Source organism: Equus asinus, chromosome 5 (assembly GCF_041296235.1).
Source record: "Equus asinus isolate D_3611 breed Donkey chromosome 5, EquAss-T2T_v2, whole genome shotgun sequence".
Classification (NCBI taxonomy): domain Eukaryota; kingdom Metazoa; phylum Chordata; class Mammalia; order Perissodactyla; family Equidae; genus Equus; species Equus asinus.
The window spans coordinates 94,425,971-94,448,061 of record NC_091794.1 but is presented as its reverse complement, the minus strand read 5'-3'; the positions used below and the strand labels follow the sequence as shown (position 1 = coordinate 94,448,061).

At 54.6% G+C, this 22,091-nt stretch overlaps 4 protein-coding genes and 1 long non-coding RNA gene across 7 annotated transcripts; 3 read left to right on the top strand and 2 right to left on the bottom strand.

Annotated features, from left to right (window-relative positions):
• Positions 1–873: 873 nt before the first annotated feature.
• LOC123285472 (uncharacterized) lies at positions 874–7,073 on the top strand. Its single transcript, XR_006527205.2, has 3 exons — positions 874–982; positions 1,068–1,247; positions 3,827–7,073. It is a non-coding gene; the product is annotated as an uncharacterized lncRNA (long non-coding RNA).
• A 1,038-nt stretch (positions 7,074–8,111) lies between these two features.
• Positions 8,112–11,273, top strand: FAM110D (family with sequence similarity 110 member D). 2 transcript variants are annotated; one of them, XM_014855001.3, is made up of 2 exons: positions 8,112–8,246; positions 10,043–11,273. In XM_014855001.3, exon 2 carries the CDS (start codon positions 10,137–10,139, stop codon positions 10,953–10,955), a length of 819 nt encoding a protein of 272 aa, XP_014710487.2. In that variant the 5' UTR covers positions 8,112–8,246; positions 10,043–10,136; the 3' UTR covers positions 10,956–11,273. The 2 variants fall into 2 exon arrangements, with proteins under 2 accessions (XP_014710487.2, XP_044625268.2); XM_044769333.2 differs by lacking the exon at positions 8,112–8,246 and adding an exon at positions 9,793–9,924.
• Positions 11,274–12,395: 1,122 nt separating this feature from the next.
• C5H1orf232 (chromosome 5 C1orf232 homolog) lies at positions 12,396–16,107 on the bottom strand. 2 transcript variants are annotated; one of them, XM_014854999.3, is made up of 4 exons: positions 15,873–16,107; positions 14,469–14,552; positions 14,274–14,371; positions 12,396–12,780 (listed from the first exon to the last, which is right to left on the bottom strand). In XM_014854999.3, the coding sequence occupies exons 1-4, from the start codon at positions 15,954–15,956 to the stop codon at positions 12,480–12,482; spliced, it is 567 nt and encodes a 188-aa protein (XP_014710485.1). In that variant the 5' UTR covers positions 15,957–16,107; the 3' UTR covers positions 12,396–12,479. The 2 variants fall into 2 exon arrangements, with proteins under 2 accessions (XP_014710485.1, XP_014710484.1); XM_014854998.3 differs by lacking the exon at positions 15,873–16,107 and having other exon boundaries at positions 14,469–14,821.
• Positions 13,430–18,293, top strand: ZNF593 (zinc finger protein 593). The gene is made up of 4 exons (XM_014855000.3): positions 13,430–13,473; positions 16,231–17,617; positions 17,840–17,902; positions 17,997–18,293. The coding sequence occupies exons 2-4, from the start codon at positions 17,337–17,339 to the stop codon at positions 18,136–18,138; spliced, it is 486 nt and encodes a 161-aa protein (XP_014710486.1). The 5' UTR covers positions 13,430–13,473; positions 16,231–17,336; the 3' UTR covers positions 18,139–18,293.
• A 162-nt stretch (positions 18,294–18,455) lies between these two features.
• On the bottom strand, positions 18,456–18,896 carry ZNF593OS (ZNF593 opposite strand). Its single transcript, XM_070510648.1, has one exon. The coding sequence runs from the start codon at positions 18,750–18,752 to the stop codon at positions 18,606–18,608; it is 147 nt and encodes a 48-aa protein (XP_070366749.1). The 5' UTR covers positions 18,753–18,896; the 3' UTR covers positions 18,456–18,605.
• Between the last annotated feature and the right edge of the window lie 3,195 nt (positions 18,897–22,091).

Here is a 22,091-nt window from a genome sequence, read left to right as displayed (position 1 = left end):
AGCCATGCTGTGGTAGGTGTCCCACGTATAAAGTAGAGGAAGATGGGCATGGATGTTAGCTCAGGGGCAGTCTTCCTCAGCGAAAAGAGGAGGACTGGCGGTGGTTAGCTCAGGGCTGATCTTCCTCCAAAAAAAAAAAAAAAGTTCCTCTCCTAAGGAACCTGGCCTCCTATTCATGTCTGTGAACTGACTTAGATCTAGAAATTAGCCAAAAGGCTGAGATGCTCCACTGTAACAACAATTCATCTTAGGCTTCTGGCCATAAGATTTGGAGGTTTTTCTGTTATCTAACTCAATAATATTTAATAAGCTGCTCATCTATTTCATTCCTAGGGACACTCTGATCAAAGATCCCTCTAAGTTAAGACGTTCTGATTGTCACTGCAGCCCGCTGCACGTTACAGTGAAGGCCCCACCTTGACACTGGCAGTTCAGCCCTGCGCTTGGCCTCTCCTTCTCTAGGACCCTGTCGTCCCCAGTGAAGTCAGGGAGCCCATCTCAGTGCTCTCTCCTCCAATATACCCAAGCTCCAGAGGACATCCGCCATAAAGTTATGGTATGCTGATGCTATGTCTCAGTAATGCCAACACCTAGGGGAAGAACCACCCTCTGAGCCCTCTTGGAGAATGCACTCAGTGGGACTAGGGAGTATATACAATTTCATGTGATAACTCTTCCCCAACATTCCCATCTTCTTAGATGCTGGACACATTAACCAGGGAAACACTGACATCTCTACCTCACTGAATACAGGTCATGTTGAGTACTAGCTTCAGTCAACTGAACAAGTAAACTATTAGAGCTACTTTGAGCTAAAAGAGGTAACACATTAACTCTAGAATCTCTAGTACAGGCACTCATATCAATAAAATCAGTCTGATCCAGTGTTGTCTTCTTTCCTCCTTGACTCCACCTCAGATCTGCTAAATGAGCTTCTTCAAGGGTAGACGCTTGGCCCCTGTCTGGTTAACAAGCGCCCCAGGTAAATTTTATGCAGCCAACTGGAATCCATCCAGGGAAAGACATTTGGGAACTGCTGGTCTAATCTACTTTTCTCCTTTTAACAGATCAGAATCTAAAGCTGGAGAGAGAAAGTGACTTGCTCCAGACCGAGAATGAGTTTACGGCAAAGTAAGGACCAGGACTTTGGTCTCTCGACTCTTTATGGGAACTTCTCCTGCCCTTCCAGGCCTTCTGTGCAGCAGACTGACGCACTTGGTCAGCACACCTGAGAAATGAGTGCGGAGGTGAGTTGGGACGGTGAACAAACTGAGGCTGCACATGTTCAATGCTACAGACACTGTGATGCAGGTGGCCCCAGTTTTGGAGAGAACAATGTATTTCCTTCTGGTTTATTGTGGTTGTGATTGAAAAATCAACCCAATAAGGTCAAGCCAAAAGGAAATGTATGGGCTTACCCGGCTATAAAGACCACATATAGGGGCCAGCCCCGTGGCCGAGTGGTTAAGTTCACGCACTCCACTTCCGGCCCAGGGTTTCGCCGGTTCGGCTCCTGGGCGCGGACATGGCGCTGCTCATCAGGCCATGCTGAGGTGGCATCCCACACACCACAACTAGAAGGACCCACGACTAAAAATATACAACTATGTACTGGGGGGATTTGGGGAGAAAAAAGAAGAAGAAGAAAAAAAGAAGATTGGCAACAGTTGTTAGCTCGGGTGCCAATCTTTAAAAAAAAAAAAAGACCACATACAGGTTTGCTTCAGTCATGACTAGACACGGAGGCTCCGCTCATCAAGCCTCGTTGTCACTGTCTCCACTGTCTGTTGACTCAGGCCTCAGGCTGGCTCTGCGTTCCCAGGGTCTCGCACAGCGGGGAAGAGAGAGAAGCTTTGTCTCAGCAGTCCTAGGAAAAGTCACATTGGCTATAACTGAGTTACATGTCCATCTTTAAATGAAGTACTGGGGCCAGAGAAATGTGACAGGCTTTCTGACCCAGGCCTAGGTCAAATGCCCCACCCTGAGCCAGGCTCCCCACTCTGGGAGCCCAGGGATGGAGTGTGGGAGAAAGGGGGCCAAGACCAGGGCAAGACTGCCGAAAGAAAGACGAGTAATTGCTGAATGGCAAACCCCCAGAGGCTCACAGTGCTCAGAACGATGGGGAACTTGATGACAGCAGAGAACGTAACAAGTATAATCCAGTGGTAAGATTAAGGTGTTAGTTAAAATGCTATGGTGATATTAGGGATGGTGGTTACAATACCTACTTTTTGGGGTATCTGCCCAGCCCTCAACTTCCACCTTCTCTGGGAATTGCTTTCCTCACACACGAAAGGGTAGATCCCCACGGTCGGGTATGTTCAATGTGACATAACACCTCTGTGGCCATAGTTCAGTGCCTTAGAATTGGCTAGAGGGGTCCCTACACTTTAAAGGGTCTCCATATCAAAAGCACCCAAAAAGCCATTGATTGAAGCCCACACCGGCATCTCTCACTCGGGACCCACTGCTCAACACTGTACAGCGTAAGCCGTAACCCTCCACATCTGCTCTCAGACCTAACGCCATTCAGCCCCAGGGAAACAATTGCTTCTCCACACCTCTTGCCCTGTGTCCTTGAGACAAAAGGCCACTGCATTCACACGCCATGAAGGTTTGCGCTGCCGCTGACACTGCAGACAGCTTCTGTTTGGGGTGTGAAGAGACTTATGCACAAGGAAGTATTGTTTCCCAGCAAGTGCTGAGCATCCAATTTCTCATTGCACTTCATGTTCCAATGTGTAGTATGGCATCTGCAACAGTAGCAAATGATGGCTGAGGAAGCTTCTGCACTATTAAACCATGCATTTACTCTGAAATTTGTAAATCAAGGCTAGGCATAATATGCAAGAAGCATGGTGCCAATTCTTTACTGCCATGAACCTAGACATTGCTTTATGAGACAGGGAAAATAAGGGGCGGGGGGCGAAGCGGTTAAGTGCGCACATTCCACTTCAGCGGCCAGGGGTTCACCGGTTCGGATCCTGGGTACAGACATGGCACCACTTGGCAAAGCCATGCTGTGGTAGGCGTCCTGCTTATAAAGTAGAGGAAGATGGGCACGGATGTTAACTCAGGGCCAGTCTTCCTCAGCAAAAAGAAGAAGATTGGCAGCAGATGCTAGCTCAGGGCTAATCTTCCTCTAAAAAAAAAAAATGGGGAAAATGGTGATATAAGAGATAGAAATTTGTATGATGCCACTAAAATATACTGTAATATTATCTGTGTTAATGATAATTTATCATATATACCGCATTTAAATGTTTGAGCATGTTATATAACATCCACAGTTCATCTCTAAATTTATGTATTGCTGTAAAAATTTCATTTCCAATCCTATTTGCTACTACCTCAGCAGAGCAAAGTTTCACCAAATTGAAATATTAAAAAACTTAAAAAAAAGACTGAAGAAAGATTGTCTAGTTAGGCATTACTGTCAGTAGAATACAAATTATATGGAACTTTTAATTATAGCAACACAATTAGTAATGTTGCTGAAATCAAGGCAAGAAAATTAGGTTTTATGGAATAAAGATATAATTTATGAAATATTCACATCTTTGTTTCCTTACTCATTCAACATTGCCAGCCCTTTAACAAAAAACCCAAACTTGCTCAATGACAATTAAATTCAGTCGTCTTTGATATTTTGATGACTTTGTGTAAAAAAATCAAAACATATTGTTCAACACATCATTAGGAAGCTGTATTTGTCGAGGTAAGAGGATAGATTTCTGGCCACCACATGAGAAGCCTCTGTTTCTTTTCCGTGTGTCACCCTGTTTTACTTAGTCTACATTGGATGCTTTTTGTTCTTTGTACTCAGTCTAAAGCCACCTTGATGAAGACAATGGAGGAAGGTGGAGATGTGGATGACAGAGATTGGAGGGAGGAGTGCCATCGGGGCTGCCCTCACTCCAGCCCTTGCTTCGCTCCAGAAGACGAAATTCAGAGAGCCAGCGGCAAGCGAGGCAGGAAGGCCAGCGGGCGGTGAGGGCAGACTTGCTCTAGCCTGCCTGCGGTAGGATCCAGGCCGGCAGCGCTGCACAGTGGCTAGGAGCCCGCTCTGGAGTCCCAGCTCTTCCATCCGCAAGCTGTGTGCCGGGGGCTGAGTTACTTTGCCTCTCTCTGCCTGTTTCTTCACCCACTTCACAAAGGGTTTTGTACGAAGTAAGTGGGGTACCGAGCATAAAGCACTTAGCATAGTGCCTAGCACTTGGTAACACTCAGTAAATGTAGTCGGTTTTGTTATTCTAACACTAGGCTGTAAACTCTGTGAGAGCAGAAATCCTTTCTCTTATCCTCATTGTTCATTAGCAACATGGAGGTGCTCAGGAAAAAAGTTTCATGACACCTTTCTCTCCACGACCCCACCTCCTGCTCCTCACTCTGGCCACCCCCGCCCCTCCCCGCAGTGAGTCCTGGGTAGTGGGTGCCGGGCGCCTGGTTCCGCCCGGAGGCCACGCCCCTCAGAGGGTGAGCGGGAGCCAGGCTATTGTTGCGGCTGAGACTCTTTCCGAAATGGGAAGCCCTGAATTAGAGGACGGCTGCTCTAATCTCTGTGGGGGCTCACAGGCCTCGGAGCGGGCCCTCCCCCTGACGCCAGCGCTGAGCTCCCTCCCTCTCTCCTCCTCTCCTCCTCTCGCTGAACCCCAGACCCCTCACTGAGCCCCTGTCTCTTCTCTGAGCCTCCTTGAGCCCCATTCTCTCATCTGAGCCTGCCTTTTCTCAGGGTCCCCATCACCTCACTGAACTCGTCTCCTCACAGCACCCCTCCCTTCTCTGCACCCCATCTTCTCTCTCATGGCTCCCGAGCCTCTCTCTCCCTCTCTCTCTCCCTCTCCTTCTTTCCCTCTCCCTCTCTCTCCCTCCCTCTCTCTCTCTCTCTTGCCCACTCCCCCTCCACTCAGCAGCCCTTGCCCTAGCCTCTTGCCCTCACTGAGACCCTGGCTCCTGCTGTCCTCTTGGCCTATTGCGCTCACCATCCCTCCCCCAACACCCCCACCTTATCCCCTCCAACCTCCCACCCCCCACCTCCCATCCCACCCCCATCAGAAATCCCTTCCAGGCTCAGGTACCCCGTCCTCTTTGAAAGCTTCCCACCCAACCCCAGGCAGGACAGATGCCTCCACGTCCCCTGCTCTGTCCTGGCTGTCGCAGCAGCACTGCTCTCGTGTGAGTTGGGACCAGTGCTTCATGCCTCACTGCACCGCCCTCCCCGCCCCCAGCAGGCTGAGCTCCCTGAGACCAAAAACCAAGTCTGACCATCTGCTGACCCCATGGCACAGAGCAGAGTTCAAAATGACTTGTTGACGGCAGCTGAGAGTAAAACTGTGGGATTAGAAAGAAAAAAGATTTCGGGTAGAGGTGTCAGGAAGGTGTTGGTGGAGGCTGAGAGCCAAGAGGCAGATTCATCTAGCATGTATGAGCACCTTGGGGGACCAGCGCTTTCTCAGCCAGCACATCTTTCTGCCACACAAGAGCTGGGTCATATCATTCCCATTTTATACAGAAGGAACCTCAGAGAGGTTATGTTCTTGCTCGAGGCCACACAGCCAGCGAGTGGTAGACCAGGACTAGAATCAAAGGTGGGGCAAGGTGTGGCTGGCTGTGGTGGTGGGGTTGTAGCTGACTGGTAAGGGGGGGTGACACATTTTTCCTCTGTGACAACATGGTCTGCAGTCTGAGTCTGGATGTGAAGGGCCTCCTTGACCCGTCTCATTATTCCGGACACTGACCAGAGCTGTTCCCCCATCCTCCCACCACTGTCTCCTGGAAGGAGCTGGTTCTGACTCAGGCCCATTCCGATCGATCCTCAAGGTGATCCGGGAATGAGCTCAGAAATAGGAAGGAAACGTCTCTCAGATTTAGCCTCCCCCCTGCCTGAGGTCCTGGTTCTGAGGCCGGAAAGAACCACTTTAAAGATCTCCCTGGGGACATGACCAGAAAGACAGATGATCCGGTTCACAGCAAGTGTGGCCGAGAGACAGGCGGGGCAGGCCCCTGTAGCCCCACTTCATTACCTCCCCCAGCTCCTGCTGGCTCTTTCAGGGCGCTCTCACCCAGAAAGCCAATCCCATTTGACCTCTCCTCCCTGACCTTCTCTGCCGGTATGGTAGGGGTCTGTGTCCATTGGCATCGTGGGACAGGGTACTGTCACCCTTCAGACTGGGAGCTCCTGAGAGGAAGGCTCTTGGCCACCCCCCACTTCAGACTCCTAAGGGCAGAGCTGTGTCTCTCCCCTCTGACTTGGGGGCTCCCAGGGCTGGAGGCTGGGGCTGTGTCTCCCCCCTCTGACCCAGTGCTGCTCCTTCGGGGAGGTGGGGTCACTTCTAGTCACTCTCATCAGAGCAGGGGTGCCGCAGGCCAGCACCTGCGTTCCACTCTGAATCCACTTTTTCTGTGGCCCAGCATCTGTCCTTGGTCCCTAGAAAAGAGCCGAGAAGGGGGCCCCTGCCTGTCCTTCCACTCAACCTGGATGCTCCTTTAAGACCAAAGGGATGGGGGTTGTATGAAGAGTCAGACACAACAGCCCCATCCTCCCCCTCCTTCACAGGCCAGGTTTCCTGCCATTGACAGCATCCCAGCTGGGCCCTGCCCAGCCTCTGTGCTTAACCCCTTCGTGACCAGATCTCAGGCCTACCGGCCTGCACCCCCAATCTTCATCTAAAAAATTAGGAGAATGAAAGTACCTATTTCATTGCATTGTTTGAGGATTAAAAGTACTACTCATTGTGTAAAGTACTCAGAACAGCACTTTGCATCTATCAGTCTCTCAATAAAAGTTAGCTCTTGTTCCTAATTGTGTGAGCTTGGATCAGTCATTTCACCTCTCTGAGCCTCAGTCTCTTCAGCTGTCAAATGGGGAAAATAATAAAACCTAGTCCCCAAAGGTCATCCTGGGGACGAATTGTGGTAATATACATGAAAGCGTTTTGTAAAGTGCTGTAACAACACAAGAGGGAACTATCATGGGAAAAAAAAATGTTCCGTTTAACTAGGTAATAAAAATCTCTTACCAGGAGACAGGCCTTCTGATTTTCAAACTCGTTATCTTACTCGACAGGCAAACGGTGCAGGGGAAAGAGCGGATTTGGAGTCGGACTGTGGCAAGTCTTCCCCTGTCTGATTCTGTTTCCTTACCCATCGAGGGGGAGGGTCACCCCTGCTGGGCCCCCTGTCCAGGGTCCTTGGGAGGGACAAAGGAGATCTGAAAGCACAGATGTGAATGTGCTTTGCAAACGTTAAAAACTGCTAGAAGGGAGGGGAAGGGATTTGTGGAAGTGGCCAGCTAGTCGGGGGGGCAGGGACCCCTTGGCAGGGGCATTGGCCTTTGAGCTCTGGATGCTGTAGAGTTTACCTGCTGAGCAGCGGGGAGGAGTGCTCCCAATGCCAGCCCTGTGGGGCCAGGGCTCCCCCATGAGACATGAGGTATCCAAAAAATGCTGTGCCAGCTCTAGAAGCCCCCAAGTTGGAGCAGACGAGGAAGGAGGCCAGAGGACCCAGGCTGGGTCCCAGAATCATTCCTTCATCATCCTCTTCGCAGCCAATCCCATTTGCCGTCAGAGGACGTCGGGCAAAGGCACCTCCAATGGGCTCCCGGGTGACCCTCGTGCAGAGACATGCTGGGGCAGGCTCACCCTGCACATCTGCAGCACCACTGCCCCCACCCACCCTTAGGCTGCAGATTCCTGGCCTCACCCCTAGGGAGAAGAGGCTTGACACCATCCACACACCCAGACCACGACAGGTCTAAACCTGCCCTAGAGGGAAAAAAAGCACCGCAGCCAAGACCCTGCTCTGCCCTCCCATTGGAACCAAGAGGAGTCGCCCAGGCCCAGCAGAGGGGGCTGACCCCGGGGAAGAGCACATCTTCACCCCAAGCCTCTGGAGGAAACCTGGGAAACAGGAGACCTCGTTTGGGGTCCTGGCTGTGCCCCAAGCTCACTGTGCCTCCATGCAAATCACTTAGCCTGTCAGGGCCTGTGTGACCATCTGTAAGGTAGAGGAGCTGGACCTGGTGCGTAGGTCCTCGCCAGCGCTGAGACTGACCAGGAAGGAGTTAACGGAGGCCGGGCTCCGGGTCAGGAAGGTGAGGGTTAATCTGGGGGGTGGAGGCTCTCACAGCTTTTCCTGTGGAGAGTGAGGTTTGGCTGCCACCAAAGTTACTTCCAGTCCCTGCTGTCCCTCCTGCCCTTAGTCTGGCCCTGCCCCGGGACCCCTACATTCAGCCTCTCCACACAGAGGTGAGTACATCCTGAGCCCAGGGCTGGGGTGGGAGGGCACCCAGGGACAAAAGGGCAGGGAGCTGACACCAAGCCAGTAAGCACAGTCCCCCAGCCCAGTCCAGAGCCTTAGCCACAGTTTGGACCACTGACCCCAGGACTGGGAGAAGGGGTGGCAAGGGGAGGATGGAGGGTACAAGGATGTCTGCCAGGCTTCTAGGGTGCAACGTCTGTGGTTAGGCATCAAGGCCAGCCGAGAAGGCAAGGAAGAGGCAGTGGATGGCAGACTATTTTGGTCCCTGTGTTTAGGGACTTTTTATAGTCTCACTGCTCATGACTGAGAAGAGGAGGAGGGGACGGGAGGGTACTCATGAGGTCAGACAAGCACAGTGCCCTCCTGGGACCTTGGAATCTGACCCATCACCTGGTCTAGTCATTGGGAGCCAGGAAGGAGGGCACTGCCAGGCTCTCCGTAATGCCTGGGCTCCCAGTGACCAACTACCTCCAGGCTGACTTACTAGACACTAGATGGAGGGGTATGCATGTGTGTGTGTGTGTGTCTAAAGCTGAACTGGTTGCACTGGGGTAGGTAAGTTGGCAAGGTCTCTGCCCCAAGCCCTCATCATCGGGGCTTCCCTGACCCCATTCCTAGAAAATTCTGTTCCTTTGTTGCCTCCAGATCCGAAGTCTCCGAGGTCCCTGCAGCCCCCAGAACTGATGTGTCACTCTCAGCTGAATAGAGGATGGGGGGAGAAGGGGAAAGGGGTGGGTGGGGCATGCTGAGCCATGTGGGTGGCCCATCCTGTTACTGCCAAGGGAACTGTCAGCTCTTGATTTACAACCCCTCCTGGCCCCCTTCCCCAGCAGAAGGGAGGTGGAGGAGAAGGGTCACAGGGTCTTAGGATGAGAAGGGGGCAGGGACCCTGAGGGCAGATTTCTAGGAGTGTAGGTTACCAGGAAGAATTAGTGGAAGGAACTTTTTAGTGAGGCAAGGGGCCCATCTCTAATGGAAATTGCTTGGTTTTATAGCAGCAGGAATAGAGGCAAAACACCAGAGAAAGTTCTGATAGGCAAGCAAGAGATCCAATGTGAACTAGTTCTGGCCTGCAAGGCAAGAAACCCGGGTTCCAGTCCAGGCCCCTAACTCTCAGTAAGCCCTGGGCAGGCCCCCTCCTCTCTGGGCCAGTTTTCTCTTCTATGAAATGGAAAAGCAGAAGCAGACAAGGTGATGTTGACAGTGGGCAATCTGGAATTCCCTTGGCAGGGGCACAGAGGCGGGTGGCGGGCAGCTGGCTGACGTGACCTGGTGACCACCTCCCTCTCCTTCCCTGATGGCCCTGCTGGGCATGGGCAGGGCAGTTGGCTGCAATTACTGGAGGCTCCTACCCTGTGGTTATATCCCTGACCTCTGTGCTTGGGGGCGGGAAGGGTGGGCCCTGCTGGAGCCAGCCTGTGGCTGGGAAGCCTCCTTGTCTTGGACTCAAAGTTGCTGGGTTGGGAAGAGGTATTTTTTCCGGTTGAGGCCACTGTCGGGAATCGGGCCGGGACCAGCCCCATTTCCTTTTCCAAGTCCCCTGCTCTCTGATGCCTACTTGGCATGGCCCTTTGGCCAGATTGTGGCACCCTCAAAGGAGCATACGTTTCTGGGTGGCCAGGGAGCCCCTGTTGAATGTCTTTGAGGGATGAGGGGAAGGGCATGGTACCGGCTGACTTGGATGGGGGAGGGGTGGCTGGCTGATCCTATTCCCAGGAATGCCTGCATGAGAGGGGCAGGGACATCTCCTACTCTCCCCCTGACCATTCCTCTTTCCCTGCAGGCCCCAGGGAGCTCCAGCCAATTGCTCTCCACTCCTCAACTAGCTGCCTACCTCCAGTGGCTTATGGGGCACTGTCCTGACCAACTCTGCTAAGATGCTCCAGGCCTCTCCCTCCACCCCGTCCAGGGGACGGACCCCCAGCGCAGTGGAGAGGCTAGAGGCCGACAAAGCCAAGTATGTCAAGACGCATCAGGTGATAGCGCGACGCCAGGAGCCAGCTCTGCGCGGGGGTCCCGGGCCGCTTACGCCGCACCCCTGCAATGAGCTGGGGCCCCCTGAATCGCCCCGGACGCCCAGACCCGCCCGCCGAGGCAGCGGCAGGCGACTGCCAAGGCCTGACTCTCTCATCTTCTATCGCCAGAAGCGGGACTGCAAGGCTTCTGTGAACAAAGAGAACGCCAAGGGCCAGGGGCTGGTGCGGCGCCTCTTCCTAGGAGCCCCCCGAGACGCCGCCTCGAGCAGCCCGGCCCCACTGGAAAGACCTGCGGCTCCTGGGGGTTGGTCTGCGCCCCAAGATGCCCCGGAAGCGGCGGGAAAGAGGGCGCTGTGCCCCACGTGCTCGCTGCCCCTATCGGAGAAGGAGCGTTTCTTCAACTACTGCGGCCTGGAGCGCGCGCTGGTGGAGATGCTGGGCGCCGAGCGCTTCTCTCCGCAGAGTTGGGGGGCCGACGCCAGCCCCCAGCCTGGATCGTCGCTGCCGCCCGGATCCGGGGACACCAGCGACTGGACGTCCAGCGACGGCGGCACGGATCGCCCGAACGGTGCGGACGGCGGCGGCGGGGGCTCGGAAGCGGCGGGCTCGGCGCGGGATGGGCGCCCGCCTGTGTCGGTGGTGGAGCGCAACGCGCGCGTCATCCAGTGGTTGTATGGCTGCCAGCGCGCCCGCGGCCCGCCCCGCGAGTCCGAAGTGTGACATCGGCCGCTCCGGAGCGGGGTCCCGGGGAGTCCGGGGTCCGGGAAGGGGCAAGGGGTGAGCGCGGGACTGAACCTGGGCACACGCAGGGATACCCCGCCTTTGAAGCGCAAGGTGCCTTTAGGCAAGCCCTTCACTCTGGATCGCGGCTTCCCGAAGTGAACCGTGGGGGTATGGGACAAAATCTCGGAGGCCCTTCTCACCGCAGAACGCGGAAGGGGAGGTGGCCGCCTCGTGGCCCCTGTGGAGGCCGGGTCTGGGGATCGAAGACTGGGGTGGGAGATCAAAGAATCTGCTGAATAAAGCCAAAACTTTATTTAAAGGAGTCGTGAGGTTGGATTAGAGAGAAGTTGAGGAAGGGGGCGGGGCGGGTTTGCGTGGTTACACGCGAGGGTTTTGGAGTGTGGTTTCAGGCTGTGACCCTGGGCAAGCACTCAACCTCTCGGGACCGCAGCTGCACCTCTCGGCGATCAAAGTATTTTTGAAATGGTCGTAAAGCGCATGGCAAAAGTGTCCAGCATATAACGAGTGCTCAATAACCAATAGCTGCTAGGACCACTATCAAATTAGTACTCTCATTATTATGATCATCTCCTCCATCGACCCCCAGGTCGGTCCAAACCAGAGCTGGCGGCCCGGAATAGCGCGTTTGGGGAGTTCGGGTAGAGATCTGCTCCAGAAATTAGGGTCCACTGGTCCCTAAAAGGCCCCCATTCCTGGAGATTTGCTGCCCCCTTTTGGTTACTAGGTATGAAGGGCCTGAGACATGGAGGACCCAGAACTGAGGACAGTAAAAGAAGGGACCCTTCAAACCAGGATTTTGCCCATCCGTACCCTCAGTGCTCGCTTCGGCAGCACATATACCAACCCACACCCTCACATCCTGCCACTCTCTTCCTTTCCCTCAAAGACACACAAGGCCACCTGTCGTCCTCACATCATCGCACCTTTAAGTCTGTTCACGGTCCTCCTCCCTAGCCTGGGTGACCTTCCCTTTTCTCTCCACTCATCTTTCTAAGATTATGCACATTCATTCTCCCTCAGGAATTCCCGAATTCCCCAGTCGGGCTCACCTCCTCTGAGCCCCCAAATACAGCCCTATTTTTGTGCCTCAGCTTGTCGCCTTGTGTGGGACCTGCTGGTAGTCTGAGTTCTCTCGTTAGTCTCTGCCCTTCCCCTAGTACACCGACGGCGCAAGCGGCAGGACCCCAGGCAACGTCTGTCGAATTAAAAGAGGCTGGACAGGACGACGGGGCCAGTCCTCTGGGGTTCCCCAGGTGTGTGGAAAGTTGCACCTTACATCTAACAGTCTATCCTGACACCCGGGCTGTCTCTGGTCACTGTCTCCCTGTACGTTTGTGGGGGAAGGGAGGGAGGACCCCTCCAGATGGGCCCCGCCCTGAGTATGCCCACCCAAAAGCAGTCTTCCCCGCTGTCCACACAAAAGCACGCGGTCACACGGGGTGTCGGGCCAGGGTTTTTATGAGCGGAGGGGAGGAGCGGGCACGCAGTTCAGCCGGCCTGCTAGTCGCCCTTGGGCGCAGCCTTCACCCTCATCTCGGCCAGTTTGTGGGTGAGGAAGCCCCACTTGAAGCCGGTCGCAGCGTCGGCCTCCGGCGACTCGGGGCGTTCGGTGGCCTCCTCCGCGGCCTCGTTCGCAGCTTCGGGGTCCGGCTCCGGGGTGGGTTCGGCGCCGCGCAGCATGGACGCCGCCGCGGCCTGCTGCTGCTGCCACCTGCTGGCGAACGCGTCCCAAAAGCCGGGCCCGCGCGGCTCCGCCTCCACCGCCGCCGCAGCCTGCGAGGAGGGCCGCGCAGCCAGCGGGCTGCGGGAGAGTGGCGAGGTCAAGGGCCGGCCGAAAGGCCCCAGAGAGGACGAAGGAGAGGAGGCGGGGCCAAGGGACCAGTAGTAGGGCCAGGGGAGTCAAGGCGAGGTCAGGTGACCAGAGGGGCCCGGGAGAGAGGGGGCAGGGCCGGCCCTGGAGGCAACGTGAGGGCTCTGAGGCACTGGGAAAGGGGGCTGGGTGGGGCAGGGGATTAGGTGAGGGATCTGGGAAGAGGGGGCCGGGATCAGGATCCCTGGGGAGAGAGCTGGGGTCAGGGAAGGGACTCGGAGAGAAGGATGAGGCCAGAGGAGGGAAGCCTGAGACGCCAGGTCGGGAATCTAGGGGAGAAGCCCTGAAAGGGGCGGGGCCCAAGGATGCGTGGGAGGAGTAGGACACCAAGGGTGGGGGGGGGGATAGACCCCGGAGGGGGCGGGGTCAGGCTCTGGAGGCGGGGGTCCGGAAGAGAAGGCAAGCGTGGAGCCCTGGGGAAAGAGGCGGAGCACGGACGGGGATCAGGTTCTGGGATGGAGGACTAGGGGGACCAGAAAAATGGGGGAACACTCGGAAGAACGGTGGAGTGACCCCGAGGGAAGAAGGAGGGCCTGGATCAGAGGCTTAGGGGAGGGGGGCACTGGGGAGGAAGCAGGAAGATGTGGGGAGAACGGCAATCAAGGAGCGGTGAGGAGGCTTGAGGTAGGAGGTTTGAGGTGGGAGCCTTAGGGCTGAGGGAGAGTCCTTGGAGAGCTGGGAGGGAGCGGGGAATGGACGCCGGGAGAGAGAAAGGAAACCCTGGGGCAGGATCTGGATGGGTCAGGGGGGCCCTTGGGGAGAAGGAAACAGGGGAGTGTCAAAAAGGGGATGTGACTAGGCTGGAGGAAAGGGCAGAGATGGAGTGTGTGCCAGAGATAGAGCTAGGAGGAAAACTGAGGTCCTGGGTCCCACCCGCCAATCCCCCAGCATCAAAGACCTTCTAAGACAGTGTCCTAAACTACTGTGCCTTGGGTCTGGAGGGTGCTTGCTGAAAATATCGAGCCCACGTCTCAGCCCACACCTGCTGAATTAGAGTCTTTGAAGGAGAGTCTGGAAATGTGTGTTTGTCACAAGCTCCCTGGGAGGGTGAGGATTTAGACCAATATTTGGGAGCCACTGATCTGGACCACCCTCTGTTCCAGACACCTAAGGGTTCTCTCCTGGGCTCCCTGGTTCCCTGATTCTAGGGAGATGACCCCTCCCTCATGGATGGGGAGAGAGAGCCCATAATACCTTCTAGCACCTCAATCCCAACAGCTGGTAAATTCCTCCTGAGATCTAACATAATCTCCCAGATATGCTGATTTGGCCTCTTTCCTGCTGAGAGAAACAGAAACAGCCCGGGGGCTGGCCCTCCCTAACTCTCTGTGGTCAGAAAGACAGACAAATAGACCAGATGGAAAGGACATGGGAGAAGGGGGACCCCAGGCCCATCCCAGAACCCTCCACACACACATACATACTGGTCAGCACAGGGCTCCGGTGGTAGCAGTTTGTCCTCATCTTCTTTGTTAAACAGAGATGACATTGTCAGCCAACCTTTTACCCCGACCCCCTGAACCTGTGAGGGAGGGGCTTGGAGTGAGAGAGGGGCCCCAGCACCCCCAGCTGCCTCTGCCACGCTTCCCAGGGCTGGGGTGGAAGAAGGGAGAACTTACCCGGCGGGCCAGCTGTGACATGGGACTGAAGGCCTCTTCAGTGGGTTCCGCTGTCTCAGACTCCACTAAGGCTGGGTTCTCCCTCTGGGACACAAGACCCCCACCCAGCATGAGAGAGACCCCAGAGGAATGGGACCTCCCTCTCCTACTGCTAGCCTGGTACATACAGACCAGGCACCCCAAACCCCACAGAACTAAGCACATATCTAGTCCCCTTGCACTCTCCACAAACGCATACAGGTATTCCTCTACACAAAGCTACTAGCCACATCCATCACCCACATAGTAAATCCCTGCAGATGGCCTTAAGCACACATACCTGCCCACCCACAGACACCTCCAGATACACCCAATAACATGTGGACCAGGGCATGCACGCTGATGTAGGCACACACCTGTACATGACCATGCCTCCCCATGGCTACTGCTCTTCACCTGTACATCGAGGTTCATACTATGAGGAAACTACACAACGACACAGACACATACCATTCACACCTGTGCACTTACACAACTGCAGACAGCTGCACAGAGGCCCACCCATGGCACACAAAACCTCTTGACACATCCACAGACACCAAGAGACAGATGTGTACACACCCAAACACATGCACCATACAAACATAACACCTGCAAATGCCTGCACAGAGGTATGCTGGCATAGACTCCCGCCCAAAATGTACACACCTGAAAACACCTATACCCAGCTCACAGCTGCACACACACCTTCACGGAGATTCCACAGTCCTAATACTGACCCACAAGTACGTCTACACAAGCCCGGCCCTGGACACCCACCTGTCTAGACACACTTATTCACACACACGCCACAGAAGGACTTCCTGCCCCTGCCGCATCTATTTGCACAACTGCCACTTATCACGGCCTCCAGACCTAAGGCTGTTTCAGAGCCTTTTCAATCCTTTTGATGTCAGGACAAACACGGTCCAAGGATGGCTCTGATCTGATGGTGCTACAGTGACCCTCAGAGTACAAGGGCCACGTCCTCTACTTTGAATACTAGGGAGCTCACTTCCTCTCAAGGCAAGCCATCCTGCTTCTGCTCAGCTCTGCCCATTAAAAAGTTGTGTTGAGCTAAGTGTGCCACGTGTGGCTACTGCACACTGGTCCTAGAAGGATCTCTTCCATGTGGCAGCCCTTGAGATCTCTGGAGACAGCAACCACTCCTCTGGTGCCCTCAGGTCTTCTTTTCTTCCTCAGTGTTCTTGAATGTCCTGGCTTTCTGACACTGCACCATGCCATTTGTCATCCCTCAATGTGCCAATTGCTTCTGCACAAATGTGCCCTCTCTCTCTCTGAGCCTGTCCCTTGCCCTTCTTTGTACCTTACACTCATGCTGCCCCTCTGCCCAGGCCCCACTCAGCAAGCATGGTTGGTACCCACCTCCTCTGCCAGGTCCTCCTCAGAGTCCCCACTCAGGGTCTGTAGCACTTTGGACTTGTAAGCTTTCCAGAAGGCCTGGTTCATGGCTGTAGGGGAAACAGGCCTGGCATACAGGCATGTGAAGGCTGTGGCTCAGTGGGCACCCTGTGGTCTGGCTCCAGGAACTTGGTGAGGCCAAGAACTTGTCCCAGGATCGGGTGACTTCATTAAAGATGCACCAGCATCCCTAGCTGGCAGGGTGCCCAGCAAGTGAACCTGATCCAAAGGGGTCTGGGGTGGGGGTGGGACAGAGTAGGCTTCTGCTGCCTCAGCCCCTTGTCATATTGGCCAAGAATAACGAAGACATCTCTCTCCACAGAGGCCTCCTTCCTGGGCCTAGGAGTACTTGAATTTAATCTCTTGGAATGGCTTCAGAAAAATTCTCTTCCATTCACAAAGTCTATTTACAAAGTCCTTGTGACTGTAGCCAATACCAGCTGTGCCCTCAGCAGGGCCCCATCCTATGTCCCCACTCAGCCTCTAGGAACTGGAACAGGAAGTTCCCAAGGACCCCAGTCGGTGCCCCCGGCTTACATTTCACTGCTTTGTCGGGGCTGGAAACTGATTCCTCTCCCCAGGGACGCACGTGCCTGCCTCCTTCTTTCCTGGCAATAGATCCCAAAGAGCTGGAGCCCCTGAATTATTGCTGAGCTCCTCTGGAAGGCTCGAGGCTCTGGTAAATGGGGAATGGCTCACTGGTCCTCTCCCTACTCTGAGCACACAACACCCAGGCTGTATCTCTGCCTTTGTTGCCAGCCCATGCCTGAGAGTCCAGAACTCAGAGAAAGGGGACAAAGATGGGAGGTCCTTCGATGAGCACTTCCTCTTCTTGTGAGAGGAGCTGACCCCTCTTCTGTCTGGCAGAACGCCTGAGCACTGTCATCTTTGGGAGGAACACTGTTCCTCACAGATTTGGCCGGGCTCGGATAGACGATGGAGACCCGAGGGAATAACTGGGGAGCTGGGAGAAGTGGTGAGGGCTTTGTTAGGGATTTGGAGGTATCTTGGGAAGCCCTCTCCGGGACCAGGATCCCAAGCTGATTCACTCTCATTCATTTATTAATTGATTCACATCACAGGCATTTTTCAGTGCCTCCCAGAGATGCTTAAAGCATTCCCCCTCCGCCGTGGAGTGTGAGGTCTGGGAACGAGGAAGGGGTGACAGGGTCAGAGGATGGCGCTGAGATAGGCTGGGCCAGGCAGAGGGGGCAGGGCCACGGAACTAGCCGGAATACCCCCAGAGCAGCCACCACCCGGCCGCTCCTCAGAGGCGGCCTCACGCAGAAGGGTGAGGACGCCTCGACAGACCCCGCCCGAAACCCCGTCACTGACGTCAGCGGCCGCCTGGGGGCGCTCAAGGCGCGGCCCGCGCTAGTGACGTCATCAGAGGCGGTCTGCGGAGCCTGCTGTGCTGCCGGGTGTCGCATGACGTCACTGAGCAGTCCGGAAGCACCCGCACGTGTGCTCGCAGCTCGGCTCTGGGTCCTGGCGCCGCTGTCACCGGCCATGGGTCGTTCCCGCCGGACGGGCGCGCACCGAACGCACTCCCTGGCCCGCCAGATGAAGGCGAAGCGGCGGCGGCCGGACCTGGATGAGATTCACCGCGAGCTGCGGCCCCAGGTTTCCGCACGGCCCCGGCCAGACCCCGGCGCCGAGCCTGACCCCGACCTGCCAGGGGGCGGCCTGCATCGCTGTCTGGCCTGCGCGTGAGTCCTGGCCGGACCCGGCCTGAGGAGGAAAAGGGTCCGCGGTATGGGCGGAGGGTGTGAGTTCGGGCCCCGGGGCGCGCGGGATCTCCTCTCTTGGGACCCGTGGGTCTGCTGGCCTTCAGACCCGGAGCCTGGTGTCAGGGAACGAGCTAGGGTCAGGAGATAGGCGTACCTGAGAGGCATCACCTCCTCACTCTCCTCTTACCCCCATCCCTACAGGAGGTACTTCATCGATTCCGCCACCTTGAAGACCCACTTCCGATCCAAAGACCACAAGAAAAGGTATGAAGGAGTAAGGAGAGGATTGAGGGATGGGTGTCAGGCAGACAGGGCTCGCATCTGGTCGGCCCCCAACTCCTACTTTTCTTTCTCCCAGGCTAAAGCAGCTGAGCGTGGAGCCTTACAGTCAGGAAGAGGCCGAGAGGGCAGCGGGTATGGGCTCCTATGTGCCCCCCCAGCGGCTGGCAGTGCCCACAGAAGTGTCCACAGAGGTGCCTGAGATGGACACATCTACCTGACATGGCCTGAGGATGCAAAGCAGAGGAGCTGCCCATGGACAGTGGTGCAAGCGCTAGGCTGGAGAGACTGTGCCATCCGCTTTTGGCTCTGGGTTTGAGGAGTGGATGGCCCACTCTGGGTCCCCTCCCCCCAATAAAGGAACTGGATGAAGGGGGCTTGCCTCTGACTCTAACCTCCAGGCCACTCCCCCAAACTCTGCCCTGCGGGGGTTTCTTTACTATTCCTGTGTAAGGGGCCTAGGGTGTTTATTCCTCACTTGGCCTAGCTTTGGAACATGCATCCTTGCCTTTTCTTAGGGGTCCTGACATCTGAACTGGAGGCCCCAGACAGAGCCCAGGTGTGGGGCGGGGGGAGTAGGGTCAGGTTTATACTGTCCTGCTTCCCATGAGGGCAGGGATTGACCCCCAGAAAAGAAGTAGGCTCCTGAGATTGCAGCCCCCTCTGAGTCACCTACCCCTAGGGCCTGTTATGGGGCCTGTGGCGGCCGCTGCTGCCTCACCATCTTCCAGACAGCATAGCAGGAGCCGCCCAGCCCGAGGACAGCCAGCAGTGTAGCCACAACCCCAGCCAGTGGACTCCGGGGCTCTGCCTTTAGCTTCCCGGCCACCTGCATCTGGACGTGCAAGGAGAGTAGCACCTAAGGGGTCAGTCAAGACTTCTAGGAAGGTGGGGGGTGGGGGAAGGGGCCGAGAAAGTACAGCTGGGTGAAGGAGATACCAATGCCATTGCTGCCCCAGGGAGATTCCACCCCAATCCCTCTCGCTTCACTGCCCATCTGGGCCTTGGCCGCTCAGGCGGCAGGGAACGTGACGGCCTGGCTTTTGGGGTGTCAACCCAGCCATGGTAGGGAGATTAAGGGGTCGATGCCAAAAGCCATTGGTTAGGGGTACTTACCTGTAGCACCCGGAAGTAGCCAGGGGTCAGGCGTCGAAATTGCATGGTGGGCGTCGCTGGTCTCCCTAGCGGCCTTCGGGGTGGAAGCAGGAATGAAGACCAGTGGTGTTCATGGTACCAAGCAACGGAAATCAGCGCATAGAGGGTCCTGACCTCTCTTATGCGCTCAGAGGATGCTCACCAGCGTGTGCCCTCTCATCTGGCAGGGGGTGGGGCAACTGGATCTTTAAATCTGTCCCTCCCCCCGCCCGGCTGCCCGCCCTGCCAGCCTTAGGAGCAGCTGTCAGGAGAGATCAGCATCAGGCCTGAGCAGCACCTCCCCCACCCACCGGGGAGGCCAGGCTGGGTAGGCAGGAGAGGGCCTGCCTAGAAGCTCTCAGGAGTCTCAGGCCTGGACCAGGTACTGGGAGGGCCTCCCCAGCGCTGGTCCCAGCTGTATCCCCACCTCAGATGATTAGATGTTACCAATCAGCTCTCTGCAAAGGAGGGGGAGTGTGCTTTTTTCACTTGGTTTCTGTTACATCAACCACCCTTACCTTGGGGGAGGGCACATTTCACCCCTTTCCACAAGACGGAGTTCCTGCAGGGACTTCCTTACCCTCAGCTTGGGGACAATAATAAAAAGATTTGCATATACTGATTAAGAAGGCTGTCTCTGGTGTGCTAAAAAATAGTAGCTGACTGTGCTGGGCATTATTCTAAGCACTTTACGTGTATTATTTTATTTGGTATTGATTAGCTCATAAAAATGAAAAAAAAGCGTATTTGCAGAATAGTATGTACAGTATCCGCATATTTAAAAAATGGAAAAACACCCAGAAAACTTGCCGGATGCCGCCACTGGGGGATGGAACAAGGATATGCTGGGAAAAGGGCATGCCCTCCTTTCACTTAGTGACCTACTGTTGCCTTTGAAATTTTTACAGCAAATATGTAGAAAGAACTTTTGGAACTCATAAAACTACCTTTAAAATAGAAGCTGCCATTTACTGTCCCCCTACGTGGCTAGCTCTGCCAGGTGCGAGAGGCACAGAGTAAAGGCGCGGTTGTGCTTGTTAGGCCCCCGTCCTTTTAGGGCAGTAGCTGAGTACAAGTGGTGAGTTCTGGTCTGTTTCTCCTCTACAGGCTGGTGAATTCAGAGAGTGGCTGGCTGTCTTCTCACCTCTGTATCTTGTGCCAGCTCAGGGTATTTGTTTGATGAAATCAGGATGGCGGAGACAGATCTGTTTATTGGGCTTTCCCAGAGTGCCACAGGGAGGCTGTTGTAGGAAGAGGCAAAAACATTATAGGAGGCTGCAGCACGGAGGAGCGTTGGAGGGTCACACACAGTGCAGTGTGTGAGGACGTGAGGCAAAGGATGGAGCCAGAGAGGTGAGGGCCACGTTGCAAATTTGGAGCCTACTGGTTCACAAACAAAGGAGCAAGGCCTGCAGGGACCTGGTGAGCTGGAGTCCCCCTGAAGGAAGTAGCCTTCGATCTGCACTTGTGTTTGATGCCACGTGTGAAGGTGGGAGGGGGTCAGCAGAGCTGGCTGAATTCCAGAGAACTCAGTTTGTAGGTGAAGTTATTAAATGATGACAACTAAAACACATGCACTGCGCTGGCCATCTGTGGGCCAAATTCAGAATGTGGGTCTCTGGGTTAGAGGCAAGATTGTGACAGGCTTTGAAGACTGAGTATTGGGGTGCTGGTAGAGATTCTGAATTAGGTGACCGGGTCGGAGGTGCAGGCTCTGGAAAAGTCTCCTGGGCCCCTTCTCACAGAATTAAAGCAATAATAATTCAGATCTACCCCATGTTACAGATGTCAAAATGCTTAAAGGACCTCCTCACAGCACTAAGGTCTAGGTGTTCCTCTTTTAGAGAGGAAGAAACAGGTTCAGAAAGGTGTAGGGGTTGGGCTCAGTCACACAGCAAGTGGAACTGATTCTGTCCAGTTCCAAAGTCCTGGGAGTCCCCTGGCCTGGGATGATGATGACGAAGATAAAACACTTGGTGTGTTTCAGATATTGTCCTAAGAGGAAGGCTCTTAACCTGGGCCTCAGAATTCAGGGACCCGTAAACTTGGATGGGAAAAAATATATATATATATATTTACTTTCACTAACATCTAATGAAAATTTACCATTTCCTTTTTTATGGATTGAAGTATTAGCAGTATCTGTGGCTTTCTCACCAATAGGAATCACAGATATTTTTATATCAAATTGTAGTTATTGCAAGTACCTCAAAATATTATCTATACTCATAACTATTTCAAAATCGTGATAGTTATTAACCCACCACTACATCACACAGAGTTTCAGACACTTCTGCAACATAACTGCCTTCGATCGGGCACCTCCGTGTCCAGTAGAGAGTCAGTGACCAAATGGTGAATCCGCCTGTTCTCATGCAGTGACCCAGGCTTCTCCATTACTCGCCTGCATTTCCAATCTTCAGCTGTTTGCTGATCAATGTGTGAGAAGAGGTGATTCAAAGACCACCCCACAGTTCACTGTTCTTATTCAAGTTGCGTGACAATACACTGATGTCTCTAGAAAAGGAAAACTTAACTTTAACTTGCCAGTCTTGTTACATATTACTATATCATAAATTTTGTTTTTTAAAATATATTTTGATAATAATTGTCCCTTCTTGTAATCTTTGACATTTTGTTTTATGCTTTTAAAAGCACTATTCTGAGAAAGGGTCCATAGGTTTCACCAGACTGCCAGAAGGGTCTGTGCAAAAAAAGAAGGGCCTAAAAACCCCTGTTCTAAAGGTTTTAAAGCTACAGAGTCAAGTACTCTGCACAGCAGCCCATTTTACAGACAGGGAAACTGATGCACTGTGGGTAGGGTGAGCCCCTGGTCATACAGCTAAGAGCTGCACAGCTGGGATTTGCACCCAGCCTTCTGGCTCCCTGACCTCTGGGCTTTGCGGCTGTGCTCACTGCTCACCTTTGGGCCCCTTTGCAGGGAGCCTGAAGGTCAAGGTCTGGCCCTGAGATTTGAGGCCAGTTTGAGGCGGGATCTCAGACTGGTTCTGAGGTCACCTGGGTCACACACCAGTGGCAC